The sequence below is a fragment of the Carettochelys insculpta genome, chromosome 1 (assembly GCF_033958435.1).
Source record: "Carettochelys insculpta isolate YL-2023 chromosome 1, ASM3395843v1, whole genome shotgun sequence".
NCBI classification, from domain to species: Eukaryota; Metazoa; Chordata; order Testudines; family Carettochelyidae; genus Carettochelys; species Carettochelys insculpta.
In genome coordinates this window covers 283,040,195-283,058,645 of record NC_134137.1, presented here as the reverse complement: position 1 = coordinate 283,058,645, position 18,451 = coordinate 283,040,195, and the positions used below count along the sequence as shown (strand labels likewise).

General features: G+C 45.1%; 2 protein-coding genes and 1 long non-coding RNA gene across 14 annotated transcripts in view; 2 read left to right on the top strand and 1 right to left on the bottom strand.

Annotated features, from left to right (window-relative positions):
* XPNPEP3 (X-prolyl aminopeptidase 3) overlaps nt 1–10,009 on the bottom strand; it is a 74,652-nt gene extending 64,643 nt beyond the window's left edge. For all 12 annotated transcript variants that reach the window (XR_012647602.1, XM_075009716.1, XM_075009632.1 and 9 more), the window contains exons 1-2: nt 9,643–10,009; nt 2,094–2,210 (exon numbers count right to left, since the gene is read on the bottom strand). Coding sequence is in view for 11 of the 12 variants with exons in the window: in XM_075009716.1 (XP_074865817.1) it covers nt 2,094–2,210; nt 9,643–9,703 (178 nt within the window). In the remaining variant the exon portion in view is untranslated. The remainder of the gene's footprint in view (nt 1–2,093; nt 2,211–9,642) is intronic.
* On the top strand, nt 591–9,570 carry LOC142021197 (uncharacterized). The gene is made up of 3 exons (XR_012647619.1): nt 591–702; nt 8,523–8,567; nt 9,153–9,570. It is a non-coding gene; the product is annotated as an uncharacterized LOC142021197 (long non-coding RNA).
* Nucleotides 10,010–10,113: 104 nt separating the features above from the next.
* Nucleotides 10,114–18,451, top strand: part of ST13 (ST13 Hsp70 interacting protein) — a 33,479-nt gene continuing 25,141 nt past the window's right edge. The window contains exons 1-5 of the mRNA XM_075009733.1: nt 10,114–10,358; nt 14,880–14,934; nt 16,570–16,639; nt 16,769–16,839; nt 17,373–17,439. Of these exons, the coding sequence (XP_074865834.1) occupies nt 10,249–10,358; nt 14,880–14,934; nt 16,570–16,639; nt 16,769–16,839; nt 17,373–17,439 (373 nt within the window). The 5' untranslated portion in view covers nt 10,114–10,248. The remainder of the gene's footprint in view (nt 10,359–14,879; nt 14,935–16,569; nt 16,640–16,768; nt 16,840–17,372; nt 17,440–18,451) is intronic.

Genomic DNA, 18,451 nt, shown 5'->3' with positions numbered 1-18,451 from the left:
CTCCATCCCAACTCCTTGACTTCAGTAGCCACTCCCTTAGTTCACTCTGTTCCTAGACTTCAGAGGGAAAAAAACTTTTTTAACCAATTAACTTTTCTGCTTTAAACTTTTGGGAAAGATGTTGATTAAGCAGCCTTAGACAAAACCTCAAGGAGTTCTAGCAGCAAGCTAAAGAAAAACAAGGACTACTGGGCAGGGCAGGTGGAAAAGTGCTAGCAAAGCAAGTTAAACTTTAACCCTCTTGGAAGCCGTCAACTTTTATGGCATCTGGACATTGAACAGAAGACATGGTGCTAAGTCTAGTGTTAATTTAATCAGATAAAGTTATATTTGGATAAACATTCTGGTGCCATGTCAAGTCAAACATTAGTTAGTTCTAAAGCGTAAAAGGCAATATCAGTTTTACAGCTACCACATGAGATCAGAGACAGATTGTCTTTGAATACTTCACCAACCAAGAGGCTCAGTTCAGTCAGAGTATTTGACTGAGCAAAGGAAACTCTTCCATTAAAGACCTAATTTCTCCCAATGATTAATAAGATGGCATCTATTGAACATGAAAAGCTACATGTCCACCAACTTCAAGGAAACAAATTCTCACTAAGGACTTCATGTTTTCCTATGCTTCACTAGCAAAGACTAAGAAGTACAGAGAACAAGCGCCTCTCATTGAAACAGAGGGAAGACGCAAGAACAGCCCAAGTATGTCAAAAATGCTGCAGACTAGTTTAACTATGACAAACATTATGCAAGTCGTAAAGGGTATTTTGGTTAACATCCTTCCTATTTTTTCATACTCTAACTTCTAATTCTTTCTCTGTCATCTATGCTATGAAGTAATCTGTACGTGATTAAAACTGCAACTTGTTTTGAGGTAAAAGCTCTCTCTTTAGCCTCCTTCAACAATTGCTTTCAAAAAGAATTGCATTTGTGATTTCTAGCCAGAGGAGAACTTGGGGAAAATTTTTCTTCAGAGGAAAGGGACTTTTAAAAATTTTAGAATTTAATTTGTTTTATTTTATAACCCCATAAGAGGCAAAGTGAATAGATCTATTTATTTTATGGACAAATACTGAATCTGAAAGTTAACCACTATGGAGATTTGAAATTCTGAATGCCCCATCTCATTGCAATGGGTTCCATACATATAATTCCAAGTCTGGTGAAGTTTAAAAATTGTCTTTATTGGTTGGTGTAACTTTGGAGTTCCACTGACATTACAACTATGTCAACAAAGTTCAGAACTATTAATTTTTTGTGTCATTTTGAAAGCCTATGTTCCATTATTATTTTATATAAATCAGTACCCAGTTACAATCCTAGCTGTATTAAGCTTTATGAATTCTTAATTTTTCAGTAAACTTTTTTCCAACACCAGCCTTGATAACGTGGGAGCTGTTAACCAATAAGAGTATTCTTAGTTTTATAAATAAACTATCTTCTAGATTTAATTACAAATGTATGTTTATTCTTTTCACTGATCTCTAGCCCACCTTTTAGATTTCAAAATGGTGCACCAACGTAATCTGTTCTCCTGAGCCTTAATTTTATAGTCACCTATGCTAGTGTCATCTTTTCTTCTTTCTACTAACACCTCCATACCTGGGGGAGGGGTGGGAAGTGCTTTCTAAATGTGCACTGTCCTGTTTATCTGCCCCACAATCCCTTCTTCTGAACCACATCCCCCCTCTTTAAATCTCACTTCTTAAAACCTTCCTTCTCTCTTTGATTCAAAGAACATTGTCTATGAAACATTTTTTGTGATACAGTGCGTGCAAAGGACTCTAAAATTAGATTATATTGGCAGAATAGTCAAAAAAGGAAGTGCCACAAAGAAAAAGTCTATAGTTATTTATGTCTGTGGCAAGACATAGATTGCATCAGAAAAGGGAATAAGATTGGAATGTATAAATCTATGGATTGAGATATAAGAACGCTGCCTCTCCCTGGAATCATATGCCGTCTCAGAACAGAGATTCCTCAAGGAATAAAATTACTGGACTGAGGTTTATGATATAGGCAACTACAGTATTTCCTCAGAGAAATGTGGGATGGATGCCATTGGTTAACTACCAATAGCTCAGGGTCCTTACCTGGTTTGAGAAGGTGTGGGTGTGTGAAGGAACTGGGCTGGCCCAAGTACCGGTTTGGAATTTTCTTCTGCTGGGCAGGCTGGATGGAAAATCTCTGAAGGAAACAGGACATGCATCCTAAAGGAAAATAAATGCATGGTATGAAGATGAAAGACTTTCCAGGTATCATACACCCCCTTTACATGTCTTCTGAAGATTAGGCTCTTAGCACTGTTCATCCCACTTTTCTTGACATGGTAACGCTCAACTTTTTAACTTGGTGCTTGCACGGTTGACTATAAAACCACTAAAATTCAAACTCAAATAATGACTGATTTACAGATGGAAAATACACATAACAGAATTATAAACAGGGATTAAGCTGAATGAATTATATAAAGTTAAGATATGCTGGAAATGACAAACCAGTGATTGCATGCTCAAAAGAAGAGAGCTGTGCTAGTTTTTGTGTGACTAATTGCCTCGATCTGTACGTGATCAGCATACAGAGAAAATGAAATATTTAATTTACCCACAAAAAAGAAATTGTATGAGCTCCAGCACTGTCAACCTACCTTTCCCACCTCACCATCCTGCCAATATGCTCTAATCGTCCTCAAAAGCCCACCTTAATGAGGGAAAAGTGTTTTTGGCCTTTGCAATCAATCTTTGTACTAAGACTGCTAACAAAAGGGCCAAATAATGTCAGACAGACACATTCATATGGCGACTGCTTCAGAACCCCCTGTTAATAAATAATTTAGTTAAGTATGATCAGCCTAAATTGAATTGAAACCAAAACAAAAAGCAGTAATGTAGCACTTTAAAGACTAACAAAAAATTTATTAGGTGATGAGGTTTCATGGGACAGACAAAATAATAAATAAATAAATAAATAAATTTCTTAGTCTTTAAAGTGCTACTTGACTGCCTATTTGTTAGGATACAGACTTACATGGCTACCCCTCTGTTACCATTCATCGTGAATTGAAACCCGTCATTCAGAAGTGAAAGTCTGCATAGCCTATTCCCAATCTCAAAAGGCAATCACACTGGCAAAAAAACAATGACACAACCATAATAAGAACTAGCAGTATGCAGAGCAGTTGGGAAATGACATAGAAAAACAAGAACATGATAAGTATAATTGAATATCCATCATCTATTTATCTACAACTTTCTAGATTTGGAATTTTTAATTATTTTTGTAAGTCTGCATCACACTCTTTCACTACTGGAGAACCACTTAGTGCCTGGCTACAAGACTGCCAAATGGTAGTAAGGACTTCAATAAACAATTGATCTCCTCAGTCAGAGCCACGTTCTACACCTAGCAACTGGACTTTGACCTTATTTCTCCTTTACATCACTCAGGCTTGATCTACACTACAGAATTAGGTCCATGACATAAGGCAGCTTATGTTGACCTAATCATGTCAGTGTTTATATTACATACAGCTTTCCTGTTGCTGATGTAAGTGTCCTGTTATGCGAACATTATAAGCTCTACACCTCTCTTGAAGGCGGAATTATATCAGTATAGTTAGCACCTATGTAGACCAACTATGTCAAACTCACATCCGCGGGCTGAATGTGGCCCAACTGACTTTTTTTGCTGCCCAAGACTAGATGTTTATGAAACATCTAAGTAGGGCCTGCTTGGTCACACAAAAGCACGAGGGGACAGGACAAACACCAGTCCTGGCTCCTTGGGCTGTCTCATATGGAGATATACCTATCCTGTAGAACAGGAAAGGACCTTCGGGGTCATTGAATTCAGTCCCTTGCACCCAAGCAGGACCTATCACCACCTCTACTAGGTTTAGCAGGCCCCACTGAGCTATCCCTCCCTTCCAGGCAGCCAAGGGGGTTTTAATATGCATGCATCAGACACAGACAGCCTGAGGAACCAGGAATGCTGTTTGTCCCATTCCCTATCCCTTGTGCATGCCAGAGAAGGGTGTGAGACCACTTTAAGGAGAGGGACTGTGAAATCCACTTTTGCCAAGGCAGAGAGGGGTGCCTGCCTGGGAGAGTGGCAAGTAGGGAGCCATGGGGATGGAGCATGACGTAGAGAAGCACAAGGTAGAGTTATATGGGAAGGGAATACAGGGGTGCAGTGAAAACCACGTTGGCTGAGGCAGAGAGGGACACCTGCCTGGGGCAGGAGCAGGTAGGGAACCACGGGGAGGTGGAGCAAGAGGCAGAGGAATGCAAGTCAGAGCTATACAGTAGACTCCCAAGTTATGTGGGGCTTGTGTTTCTCGCAATCCCCTCAGTAGGCATCCTTCAGTCTGCATAGACTATGGATTGCGCCCTTTAAAGTTTCAATTGAGGACTTCATTTACAGCGTCTATTGTGACTATGAAGACCCACACGAGAGTGACAGTCCTTGCTGCATCTCTTGCAGATGTAGTGGGTGTCTGACAAGTCCTTATTGTGCTTTCTGTGCGCTCGCTTCTCCTCTGCCAGCTGTCTGATCCTCATCTCACCCTTCCGCAGGCCCTTGTGTAACCCCTGCCTCCATCTGCTGCGGTCATCTGCTAGTTCTTCCCAGTTGTCCAGCTCGATGTCTACCTCTCTGAGGTCTCTCTTGCAGACATCTTTGTAGCACAACTGGGGACGTCCGGGAGGTCTTTTGCCAGAGGCTAGCTCACCATACAGGATGTCTTTTGGAATCCTTCCATCGTTCATCCTGTGGAAGTGGCCAAGCCAGCGGAGCCGACGCTGCCTGAGGAGGGTGTGCATGGTTGGGATTCCAGCTTGCTCAAGGATGGCGGTATTGGTCCCTCTGTCCTTCCATGATATTCCAAGGATGTGCCTGAGGCAGCGCAAGTGGAAGACGTTCAGCCTCTTTTCCTGGCGGGCATACAGGGTCCAAGTCTCGCTGCCATAAAGGAGGGTGCTGAGGATGCAGGCTCTGTAGACTTGCATTTTGGCGTGAGTGTACAGCTTGTTGTTATTCCACACTCTCTTGCTGAGTCTGGACAGAGTTGTGGCTGCTTTTCCGATCCTCCTATTTAGCTCAGTGTCCAACGACAGGGTGTCAGTGATGGTGGATCCGAGGTAAACGAACTCGTGGACGACCTCTAACGTACAGTTGCCAATGCTGCTTGATGGGGATTCAGCAACATCCTGACCGAGTACGTTTGTCTTCTTTAGGCTGATGGTAAGCCCAAAGTCCTTGCACACTTTGGAGAACTGATCCAGCAGTTTTTGAAGCTGGTCTTCTGTGTGAGACACTACAGCAGCATCGTCTGCGAACAGCATGTCTCTGATGAGGACTTCTCGCACCTTAGACTTAGCTTTCAGCCTTGCAAGGTTAAACAGTTTCCCATCAGATCTTGTGTGCAGCAAGATGCCCTCTGTTGAAGATCCAAAGGCAAGCTTCAGGAGGAGTGCGAAGAAGATCCCGAACAACGTCGGAGCAAGCACGCATCCTTGTTTGATGCCACTCCTGATTCTGAAAGCATCCGATAATGCGCCGTCATATTGGATGGTTCCTCTCATGTTTTCGTGGAACGACTGGATCATCTTGAGTAACCGTGGAGGACAGCCTATCTTGTGGAGCAGTTTGAACAGACCATCCCTGCTGACCAAGTTAAAGGCCTTGGTCAGGTCGATGAAGGCTATGAAGAGTGGCTTCCTCTGCTCCCTGCACTTCTCCTGCAGCTGCCTTAGAGAGAAGACCATGTCAACGGTAGACCTCTCTGCACGGAATCCGCACTGCGATTCGGGGTACACCCTCTCAGCAATCTTCTGGAGTCTGCCAAGGATGACGCGAGCGAACAGTTTACCAGTGATGCTTAGGAGGGAGATTCCACGGTAGCTGTTGCAGTGGCTTCTGTCTCCTTTGTTCTTATACAACGTTACAATGTTAATGTCGCGCATATCCTGTGGAACCTCACCCTCTTTCCAGCACAGGCACAGTAGCTCATGTAGGGGTTCCAGGAGTGTGTCCGCGGCACACTTGATTACCTCCGGTGGTATGCCATCCTGACCAGGGGCCTTTCCTGCTGCAATGCTGTCGATGGCTCTCTTCAGTTTATCCACAGTCGGTTCTTGATCCAGTTAGTCCGTTACTGGTAGGAGCTCGACGGCATCGAGGGCTGCGTCAACCACAACGTTCTCGCGTGAGTACAGCTCGGAGTAGTGCTCAACCCAGCGCTCCATCTGTTTGGCTTTGTCAGCGATGACTTCACCAGATTTGGATTTCAGAGGTGCCATCTTGTTCTGGGTGGGTCCTAATGCCTTCCTCATACCCTCGTACATTCCTCTGAGATTACCAAAGTCGGCACAGGTCTGGATGTTGCTGCATAGCTGGAGCCAGTGCTTGTTGGCACAGCGCCTGGCTGTCTGCTGTACTGTTCTTCTGGCCTCTCTAAGCGCTTGCTGGGTACTCTGGCTCTGTGAGCGTTTGTACTCCAGGAGCGCAGCGTGCTTCTTTTCAATGACTGGAATCATCTCATCGGAGTTAGCTTCGAACCAGTCGTTCGTGTTTCTAGCTCTTCTTCCAAACACCGACAAGGCCGTGTTGTAAACTGTATCCCTCAGATGTTGCCATTTGGATGTCGCATTGGCACCCCCAGGGCCGCTGCGCAGATTTTCCTGGAGGGTCTCTCTGAACTTTTCAGCTTTCTCCGAGTTTGCCGTCTTTCTGGCGTCAATGCGGGGCCTTCCAGCAGGTTTAGAGTGGTACAGCTTCTTGGGTCTCAGCTTGAGCTTGGAGCAAACTAGCGAGTGATCTGTATTACAGTCAGCACTATGATAGCTGCGTGTCAGAAGGACGTTTTTGAGGTTATTACGCCTAGCGATGACCACATCTAGTTGATGCCAGTGCTTCGAGCGTAACTCAACTTTTGCACAAGTCGTGGGAGACAGGAACCAGGTGTCTGCCTGGTTGTCAGCTCTCCTGGGCTTGCAGGAGCTGGGAAACTAACTAGCCCACTAGGGGCTAGTCAGTTTCCTGGCTCCCAGAGTGGCAGAGAGGAGGAACCCCCTGGTTGCCTGGTTCCCCTCCCCTGCTGCTTGCAGGACCCAGGAAATTGACCAGCACATACCTGGTCAGTTTCTCAGGTCCTGCCAGCGCAGGGGAGCCGGAACTGGGCTGCCACTTGGTTCTTGTGTCTCTGCTAATGGCAGGACCCAGGAAACTGACCAGCCAAGTACTGGTCAGTTTGCCAGGTCCCACAAGCGGGAGGAGAGCTGGGAACAAAGCAGCAACCTGGTTCCCATCTCCCCATTGCTGGCAGGAGCCAGAAAACTGACCAGCCCTTGCGAGGTGGTCAGTTTCCTGGCTCCCAAAGTGGCAGGGAGTTGGGAGCCAGGAGCTGCTTCTCCCTGGCTTCCCCCAGTGGCAGTGGCTGTCTGCCCACCTAGCTTCCTGCAGCAAAGCAGCTTTGAGTTGTGCTTAACTCGCATTAATATGAGTTAACTGCAAGACGAAGTCACACTTTTTGAGGGTTTACTGTATGGGGAGGGGTGCAGTGAAACCCACCGGGGTTAAGGCACACAAGGGCGCCTGCCTGGGGCACTGGCAGGTAGGGAGCCACAGGTGCAGAGCATGGGACAGCTAACGAGTGCAAGGCAGAGTAATATATGGAAGAGGTATGGGGGATGCAGTCCAAGCCATATGGCACATAGCGCTTGGAGGGAGGCAGGGCAAGCCTCAAGGGGCCTTGGAGGACAGAGCAATAGAGACTGCACTGTAATGGGAAGCAGTGCAGGCCTCAAGAGGTGGTGCAATAGGGACTGCATTGCAGTGGGGGAAATACAAGCCCCAAAGAGTCTGAAAGAGAGGGGAGAACACAGTGCAATGGGGGATTGCAGTGTAATCCCCAGGATGTCTGAGAAGGAATTGCAGAGACACTGGCAGGGGGAAGTGCAGGGTAAACTGGAGGGAAGACAGTCTAAGAGTGGGAGGGGAGCACAATGTTTTTCCTTCGGTGGAACTGAAAAGAAATCTCCTTTCCCAACTTTGGACAATAGCCACAGAAGCTGTGAGATCCTGACCTGGTGTCTCTCCCACCCAGTGCCCTCTCTCCCTGCTTCCTCCCTGCAGGAAAAAAATGCTGGATTGTGATGTATTCTGTGGCCCACTGAAAAGGGGTGGGGGGATGGGGAATCTCTAACTTCCATATGGGGAGGCTGCTCTTGGGGCAGGGGAGGGGTTTCACTGTGTTGTACCCACCCTGTACAAAGGTGAGAGGGAAATGTATAAAATCAGCCAAAGCATCATTTAAAACTGGTCACAGAGCTTGATAAAGCAAACCCTGTACAAAGGAAATGTTCTGACTTAAGTATGCTCTTTGCAACAGGTCGGGGCATTCCACTAGCAAGCTGGCGGGGATCAGCTTCTCTTAGGCCTAATCATCATTCTCTGGGTCTGTACAGCTCCATTCCTGTCAGATACATCTTTTTTAAATTAACTCTTACCATTGTTCCTTCCAGGACTGAGTCTCAAAGAGGAACACATAATAGGATACAAAGCAAAAGGTGAGCTAAGAGTGGGGGCATTTGTTCGTAGCCACACAAAATTCCAGTGTTGTCATCAATATGTTTGTAGGATATAAGTAATACAATGGATATGTTTTGAAATTAGAGTGAGTATTTGCAGCTATGTCACGGATTCATCGTGCAAGCAAGTGTGTTTTCATGTTCTTTTACCTCACCCTACACACGGAAAGCAGACATTATACACACCTCAGAGACTTGTATATATTTATATTTTAATATAAATCTCAAGCAGGCCAATTTTGGCCCAAGAATCTAGGTTTAGTAAAGCAAGACTTTAGCAAACACAGAATCAATAGCTTTTTAGTGCTTGTGAAGTGTTTTAACACCTTTCATGAATTGTGCTGTACAGCATAAGTGAGTCCCTGATCCCTCAAGTAGCTCTGCAGCTGCAGGACTATGCCTATATGGTGCTCCTTCCAGGACTGAGGCCTACAATTAGAATGTAATGATTAAAAAACTACAGCGTTAGTTTTCCAAAAACTGATATTGGTTTTAGATTTCTCTTAAAATGAGAAGTAAAACATTTTTAAAAACCATTCAACACCACGTTGTTTTGTATTGCAGACGCTAGCCTAACTTCACAAACCTTGGAATTTTCAACTTTGAAAGCGGGAATGAGGTACATATATCTTCCTAAACATGTTTAACCAATAAAAAGAGAAAGAATTTTGACTCGCATTATTTCTCATAAAAGCGGCTTAACATGGGCTTTAACAACACCCTGAACATGCGTTAATACATCCGGTGATTATTATTTCTATATAGCGTCACAAATACAAAGGATCCCTGCTTCAAAATCCTTACAGGTAATTGTAAGGGGGTTTCCCCAAGGGTCTATTTTACACTTTATCACGACAATCAAGAGTAAAAAGGATTATTAAAGACACAGTGGCGAGGCCAAACACTCGCGGGGTCCTTACAAACGGAGTGAAAGAGGTGGCGGCCGCGGGAAGACACAGGCCGCGTGGCGAGGGAGGAGGTACCCCGCAGCAGAGCCTGCCAGGCCCCCAGGAGACGGAAATCTCCGCCGTTAAAAGGAATTAGAGCCTCTGACCTGATAGGCGGCACAAGCCCTTCGCTGCCGGGATAAGCCTCTGAGCTGGGTATGCCAGCATGGCTGCGCCCTCGGCAGGAACCGCGCTACTGCAAGGTGCCTCGTTCCCTACGGAAACCAGCGCTCTACATCCTCTGCTCTCTGGCGCCCACCATCCAGCCCCCAGCGGCCACCCATGCACCACTTGCACATCACGGGGCCTTCCGAGCCGCCCGCCCTGGATGATGACGTTAGCCGCAGGCGCCCTTCCCCGGCGTGTTCCCAGCCAGAGTTGGCTACGGAAAGCGCCGCTCCTCTAGGAGCAACGCGCCTCAGCCGAGTGTGGCAGGGCCAGGGCCGAGCTGGGGCTTGAGTGGTTGGCGGAAGCAGGTGATGACGTAACGGAACGCCAGCAGGCGGGTGTCGGACGGGTCGCGTAACGGACAGTCATACGTCCCCCTTCTAGAAGGTTCCGGTGGCCGCGCCGCGCAGGGAGCGAGGGGTGGGGCTGCGGACCCTGGAGGCGGAGCCGTGGGGCGGAGAGGCTAGTGCTAGGCGTGCGCCTGGGCAGCATAACGGCTGCTGTGGGGGCGGGGGCGCGGGCGCGGAGAGCGAGCCCAGCCGGCCATGGACCCGCGGAAGGTGAGCGAGCTGCGGGCCTTCGTGAAGCTCTGCAAACAGAACCCGGGGCTGCTGCACAGCGAGGAGCTGCGCTTCTTGCGCGAGTGGGTGGAGAGGTGAGTCCGCGCCGCGTGCTGGGGAGAGGGGCCAATAGACGCGGAGGGCGCGGGTCTGGCTGTGCCCGTCCGTCCGTCTGGCGGCGGCGGCGGCGGCGAGCGTCGGGCGCTTTGCAGCCCCTTACGCGGCGCGGAGCAGGGGAGGCAGCGCCGGGCTCGGACCGCTCACACAGCCCGACAGGGGGACTGACCTACGGCGCTGGAGCAGTCGCCAGTCTCGCTGCACAAGTCTGTCTGTGATGCTACTTGAGAGCCGCTAAAGTCCCTCAACCCCAGGGCTGCCCGCCATAGAGCGCACACGGAGACTCCTCCAAACCCCTAACTGCTGCCGTAACTTGTTTGTCTTCCACTGTCCAAACCCATCACCTTCTTGGTTCAGAAAGCCTAAGTGTTTAGTCGCTGTGGGCCTCACAAGTGGGGCGGGTGCGGGAGCAGGGGCGGATTAGGCCTTCCGGAGCAACAGGGCTATTCGATTTTGTGCGGCCCCCTCGGCTCTAGGCTGGGGCCAAAAGTGAGGGGATGTGGGTCGAGGTTGGGTGCGGGAGGGGGGAGGCTCCAAGTGGTGGGGCACAGTGGTGTGGGGCTGAGATTGAGGGGCTTGAGGTGTAGGAGAGGGTGCCAAGCTGGGGACATAGGGTTTGTGAGAGTGGGCAGGAGGTTTGGGTGTGGGTGTATGGTATGCATGGGAATTAGGATGCAGGAGGGGGTCCAGGTCGGGGTGTGGGGTTTAGAGTGAGATAGGGTGGTGGAGTGGGTTCAGAGCTGGTGCTTTAGATTGAGTTGTGGGAGGATGTTCAGGGTTGGGGCAGGGGGTTAGGGTGTGGGGCACTTTGTTTTGTGAGTGGGGAGGTGGCTCAAAAGCACCACTTCCTGCAGGTCTTATTGGCCTTGGGTGTGGTAGGAAGGTCATGGGATGGGGAGGTAGCCAGCTGAGCCACTTGCTACTCTGTTAGGAAGGGTTGTCCAGGAATACATGGGTTTTAGGGACTGCAGCCCAGGTTCCCCATTAGCCATGTGCCACTCTTTTAATTTAGCCAAGTGGTGGCTTATAAGGTGCCCTAAGGTGCCGCCAGTATCTCTTGCAAGATAAAGATTTATTTCTCTGCAGCCATCAATCTGGGTTCCACACAATTAAGTACTTGCAGCATGTGTGTACTATAGCTGTGGCTGGAAATGGTATGGATCTTAGACATGCCTTAGTAAGTGCTTCATACAGTGAAAGGGTCAGTACTGGTTGTTTGGAGACAAAAGACAAGAAGTGTAAGGTCTGTTGAAGCCTAGGCTGCTATCCAAAGAAAGCGGTCAATGGAATGCACCCATTTGGTTCCAGCATTTAGTTCCCTCTTGATGCTGCAGAAAAACTTGGCAAGAAGAAAATAGGTCCTTGATCATATTTTTATCTAAGAGGAAGGAAAGAATTATTGATTTTTTATTTTTTTTTTTTTTTTTTTTTTTGAAACCTAAAATAAGTGTTGTGGGTTGTTCTTTTTTATTTTTAAAGCAGCACATTTTTTGAACATACTTTGGTATTGCAGTTAACCTATAAGATTTTTATATATATATATATATACACACATATACACACATATACAGAACAAGTCAGAATTGAAATTGTATAGCATTTCACAGAGTTCCCCTGTTTGGGTTTCTCAAATGGGAGAGAAACAAGGGGGGGGGAGGGGAAATAAAGCCCCTCCACCCTACGTGCCACAAAACAACAAAAACTGATAGGCCTGGACAGATGCAGTTCCTAAAACTATTATTTCTTCAATCTCATGACTTCAGGTAGAATGTCTTTCAACTGTGTGTGTGAGAGAGAACAAGCTTCAAATCCCTATTTATATATTGAGGGTGTGTTGAAGTATGAATGGCTATTTAGCTTTTTCTTCAATTTAGGTATCATACATTTTACCTAAGGGTCCTGAATTTTGTGACTCACAAGGGCTAGAAATTCAATATACCATCATCAATATGATGAGTTAATTTTTTTTCTTTGGGGTTAAGATGGTTTCAAGCCGTGGTGTCCAATATGTTTGCCACTTGTGGCAAATGGGACACTGGTGTGTGGCAGTTCCGGGCTCTGGAGCCGTGTGTGGCTCCTCGTAGCTGCATGAGAGTGCTCTCTGTACACATGCTCCACCACTTGGTGGGACAAATGTATGGTGGCAGCAGCTCCAGCCCCTGTGGCTCAGGCCCTTGCGTGTGCTCATTGCAGCTCCTGCATTGGTGGCTCGAGTGAGTCGCTTGGGGGGAGGGGAGTTGTCTGGCTCTGTGGGAGGGGGAGGGCATTCAGTTAGAGTGGGGAGACTGGGGAGGCTTGGTTCTGGGGGAAGTCACTTATCTGGAGTGGAGGGAGGGGGCTGGGGGAGTCTGGCTCTGAGGGAAGAGGAGGGCATTTAATTAGAGCAGGGGAGGGGAGCTGGGGGTGCCTGGCTCTGTGGGGGGAGGAGAGCAGTTATGGGGGACGTGGCAAATATGGAATGACGACAACCACAAGTGTGGCGGTCCTTTGAATTAAGATGGGACACCACTGGTTTGAAGTATCAGAACCCAAAACTCATCCTTCAGACCAGTTTGAATTTAGAACTTGTTTGGGGGTATTTAGTTACAGATGGCAGAGTAATGCAAATTTCTACCCCAGTATTTTGCTTCTTAGAGTTAATGAGTTGAAAACCTAGTGAGTGAAAACCAAAAATGAATATAGTTATTCCTTCCCTCCCTTACCCATATGTTGAACAAGTGTTTGAAAATATTTCTACTACATTTCGTTTTTTCATTAAGCATTATTGAGGCACCATTAAAAGCATTATATGGATGTCTGTAGATCTTAATTTTTTGGTAGGGTCCATGTTAGCATTATAATGATTTAATAGTCAAGCTATTTAGAGCTCAAGTAGTGTCTTCCTTTCATGGATTGTGCAGAAGAGCAGGGTCCTTTGAGCAGTACGCACATGCAGTGTAGTATCAACCAGTCATTAGTGCTGCTGAATGCTGGCTCTTTGGGAGTTCTGGTGAAATATCTGTGAGTTGGCTTAAAGAAATGCTTAGAGAAATTGCACCTGCAGTCTGAAAGCTTGTTAATAAAAGATTAGAAAATACTGTTACCATGTGTACCACGTAAAATGAGCAACCTAATTGCACCATGGGTATATGTAATACTGTATTTTAGCTACAGACTATGCTAATGTGCCCTATTACTATTCACTCATCTTAGATCAGTGTCCCTCAAGCTAGAGGAACATCACCAGCAGTGATTGTGGGAGGGATTTGGATGGGTCACAATCAAGGCTGGTGTTAGGGGGTAGGAATAATAGCAATTGCCTGGGCCCACACTTGGCAAAGCTCACTTAGTGTTCCAGCCTTCTGCTGGGTTGCAGTCCTGCACCTTAAGTTTAAAGTAGGGGCTTGCAGTTTTTTCAGGGGGTGATCACGTTCAAAGGGGTTGCCAGCACAAAAAAGTTCAGAAACAGTGATAGACCATTCAACTGGTAATTCTCCTTCCCTACTGCTCATCCAAAGCCTCACATTAAAGGGATACTGTCAGAGTAATTACTACTATTTTACTAGTGTTATAGAAACACTTGAGTATTATAACACAGTGCTTCTTAAATTAGATGTTCCACAGAACATTGGTATTTTGTGAATAACATGCAAATGTGCTGTGAGCATCTGACTTTTTTTGATATCATACACTGATGGTATCTATTTTCTGTTTTAAAAACCTAGATACGTTGTTACCTCTTTGTTGCTATGATATGTGATTAAATTACTTGATTTTGATTTTGCTATATATGTTGCTGTTTGGGGGGTGGTGTTCTGTCAAATTTTTTTAACAAAATTTTCATAGGTGTTTGGCATAAAAATATTATTTAATATTCTCTGGTTTTAGAAGGTTTAAGAAAAATGGTTCTAACGGATCTTCATTTAGTGTTTCATTTGCATTTTATAGTATTTTGTAATTTTCATTGTATAGTTAGTTTGCCTTTTATTTGTGTGGACTTTTCACATTTTTTTTTATTTTTTGCTTTTAAACGAGAAAGCATAGTACACCATATTTAAATGGCTAGTTTTTCATGACATGGTTCCTTCTATCAGCTAGTCTGTATGCTAGTATTTTTTTATACTGCATCATTTTAAGATTGAAAGGGGAGTTACAAAACTGTATCCTACTTTTTCCAAAACTTAACTGTGTGTCAGAGAGAAGCATAATCAATTTCTGCTTTAAAAAGGTTACATTTCTTTTTTTAAAATGAAAGCCTTGTAATAAAGATCTTAAAATACAGAGGCCAACTGTGTTGGAATTAACAATTTCTACATTAAGCCAGTTTAAAGAGGAGGGTGGGCATGCATCTGTTTTTTTTTTTTTTGCTGGTCAGTGCTTTCCCTTTAACAAAGGTTAACAGGTGGGTTGGTTTCATTTTCTTCAGACAGTCCTTTCTCAGTCTCTTTAGCTGAAACCCTGCTGAAAAGGCCACAGTTCAATCATTTTAATTCTCTCTCTCTCTCTGTCTCTCTAAAAAGCATGGGAGGTACGATACCACCTGCTCCAGACAATGCCTCTGCTGAGACGGTGAAGGTAAGAGATGGGTTTTTTTAATTATAAACAACATTAGGACTCTGTTGGGGATGGGGCAGAAAAAACAAACACTTGCGGTTAGAATTTGCACAAAAAATGGGACAAGTGGGTTTGTTTAAAATTTCCAAAAAGTGACTGGAAACATGAAGGAATTATGTATTTTGGTCATGGACTGTGGCAATTTCAGAGACTGAAATGTGCAGACTCTTGACACATCATTCTGTCAATGTACCCAAACTCTTTTTTTATTTATTATTATAGCGTTCAGGTGCTCTAGTCATAGTCCAGGACCACAGTGTGCTAGCTGCAGTAGAAATAAGAAGGTAGACCCCTGCCCCATAGAGCTCACAGTTGTAGAGAAGAGGCAACAGATGGTCACGTACAGAAATGTAAGGACGTATAAAAATATGGTTACAAGTTGGTAGACCATGGCATCAATGTACCAGTGACTTAACTGTTGTCAAGTTGTTTGTAGGCATCATGGCAAAAGAGACCTGGCAGATGGTGAGGTAGGTTTAGTTCTTAACTGGAAGCTTTTTCCAAACATGAGTAGCAGTATGGGGGAAAAGTTACATTTTCCAACAAGCACCTTTATACAAGTAGGCTGTGAAGCCTGGAGTCAACATCTGAACAGTGTACGAGAGATAATAGGGTGCTAGAACTGGCTATGAAGGGCCTTGAAAGTGAAATCAAGCGGCAGATACATAAGAGTCGGGGGAGGCCAGTGAAGGGATGCTAAAAGACTGAGAAAACAATCTCTGCATCAGCTTTGTGAATGGATATGAGTGGGAGCATAATTATATTATCAGGGACATAAAAAAGGATGGTGAGGTAATTGGGAAACAAGCTGAGTTATAGCTGTATGGATGGATAGGAAATACTGTTTCTTAGGCTGGATCTACACTTACCTTGAATATTGACAGCTGCTGTGCAATTTTCAGTATGCCAGTTGTGTAGCAACAATCTGTTTTGCAGACATCAATACTTGTCCCTGTCCTCACTGAAGAATGCTGACAGGAGCACTCCTCCAGTCAGCATTCCTTAATCCTTGCAGGTCGCAGAGAGTTCCAGGGATGACATTGACCCAACAATGTGCCATTTTGCATATGCATGAAATGGCACTCAGGCAGATCAACCCTAAGCATTTGGTCTTCCACTGCAAGTGTAGACCCAACCTTAGATTATGTGCCAAGAGGCTTTCTGACCATGTATTAACAACCTGTGGGGAAGGAAAATCCATTCAAACTGTGGTTCTCCCACTGAGACTGGAAGTAAGGGGCAAATTAGTGTTCATTGCAATGTTGGCTCTAGTGAGGTGGATGATATTACATGGGCCAACTTAATTCAAATTTGTTAAAATGTAACCCTGAAGGAAAGTACTGGACAGAAAGCAGTTTATGGGTCAGAAGTTGTCAGTACTGTAGTTCAGGAAAGTGAAAAGAGGTGGTCTATGTCATACTTCTAAAACTTTAGATGAAATTTCTCAGCTGTATGTGAGAGATTCTTTAGCTGCTTAAGTTTTAGTGACATTTTCTGATACCTTTGGGTTGTTAGCATGGAAAATGAAAGTATTTGGCCATAGAGAGAGATAGATACAGATACAATACTTGTAGACTTCTGTCTTCTCTTCATTAGGACAAAACAGAGAAGCAGCCAGAGGAGCCAGTTAAGCCTCCAGAACCTGAGAGTGAAGAGAGTGACCTGGGTGAGAAAATAACTTTTAATATGGTAACTGTTTGTTAATTTGAACATGACTGTAACACCATTGTATTTGTAGGTGTAAGAACTGAATTTTCTGCATTAATGTTCAAATCCTTGGCTTTTGTCATTGCAGAAATTGACAACGAGGGAGTGATTGAACCAGACCAAGATGATCCACAAGAAATGGGGGATGAAAATCTGGAGGTAAATGTAACATCTCCAACTTTCATTGCTTTGTGTGGTCTTGCTGCTTCTGTATGGCAGGGAGAAGCTTTGAGTGAAAATTAAACTCAAAGGAAGCATACATTGGTTAGACAACTTTTAATGTCTCCAGTTCTTTGTGCCTTTTCCTGAGCAGGCAACTTATGCATTTAAAGTTAAGGTCTCCTAATTAAAGGCCTACTTTCCTTAGAGACAGTAGCAAAATTCCCATTGACGTTGGTGAGAATCGTGGCAGGATATAAACACAAGCGACTAATTTTTTTTTAAATGTCTGAAAAATAGATATTCCAGAGTAACAAATTAAAAATGTCTTCCCATTCCTTATGATGAGCGTGCTCTCCTTCCTTCCTTTCTAAAATTGAATTTAAAAATATTTGGCTATCTGTGCTTGCTTAACTGTGAGTCTTTAACCCAGATAAAGCTGAAGACCCTGGCATTAGAGAGTTAACATTCCCTGTCCTGATCTTTGTCAGCTTGCTGCCTTTGGTCTTGACTTTGCGTCACTTGTTTTATAGGTAACTGAAGAGATGATGGATCAGGCCAATGAGAAGAAGACTGAAGGCATTCATGCCCTAGGTGAAGGTGAGGAGTTCTGTACCTTAGCACACACTTTGGAGGGAGTAGATGTTCTCATCATCCTCTCTTATAACCAGTGCGTTCACTGACAAGTCCATTAAAATCTGACTTAAAGCATCTTGGGATTCTTCCTGTGGTTATGAGGAGGAGTGTTTAAAAGCTTCTAGTGGAATTCATTCCTTGTACTGAGATTGAGAGATAATTTGTCTTAAAAAGAGATGCCTAGATGCAGGACAGCACTGAAATTCATTTGGGGGAATCCTGGTCAACACACTCAAGATTCAGTACAAAATGTATTCTGAAACACCTTAGTTAAATGTATAACCCAAGAAAAGAAGACTTGAGGGTGGAGGGAGCAGCAGGGAACAAAACTTGTAAACCATGGATAAAATTACTACAGTAAACTCTTTCAAATCCAGCAACCTTGGGACTGAGAGGTTGCCAGACATTCAAATATGCCAGTTAACAGAGAGCATCTGGGGAGGCACAGGTAGCCGTGGGATCACCAGCTGGTGCCGGGGAGGAGTTGGCTGGGGCCAGGAGAGTGCTTGACTTTGTCAATTTAAAAGTTGAGGCACCAGGGCCTGGGTGAGCACCAGGACCAGAATTGACTTCCGCTCATTTTGCTCTGAGAACGAGTGGCATGTTTGTGGTGGTTATCTGAGAGTTCCAGTTGAAAGGATACCACGTACAAGAGAATTTACGGTACTAGTCAAACTGATGAGTAGAGCACTTTGTGGCCTGGTTTTGTACAGCTGGAGAACCTGATGTGGCTTTGTGTAATATCCAGTTTAAAAAAATACACAGCCATCTTGCCCAACCCTGTTTTAATGGCAGCACATGTTATGTCTTCTGTATGCTTTAGCTCTAAATCTGATCTCTTCATGATTTCCTTGCTTTACTTCATTTCACTGCTTTGCAATGTTTTTGTTGCCACTCTCAATGTTACATTGCATCAAAATAGCATTCTTTAAAGGGACCCTTTGTAGATAAGGAAAAGTGTTTTAGGAGGTGTTTC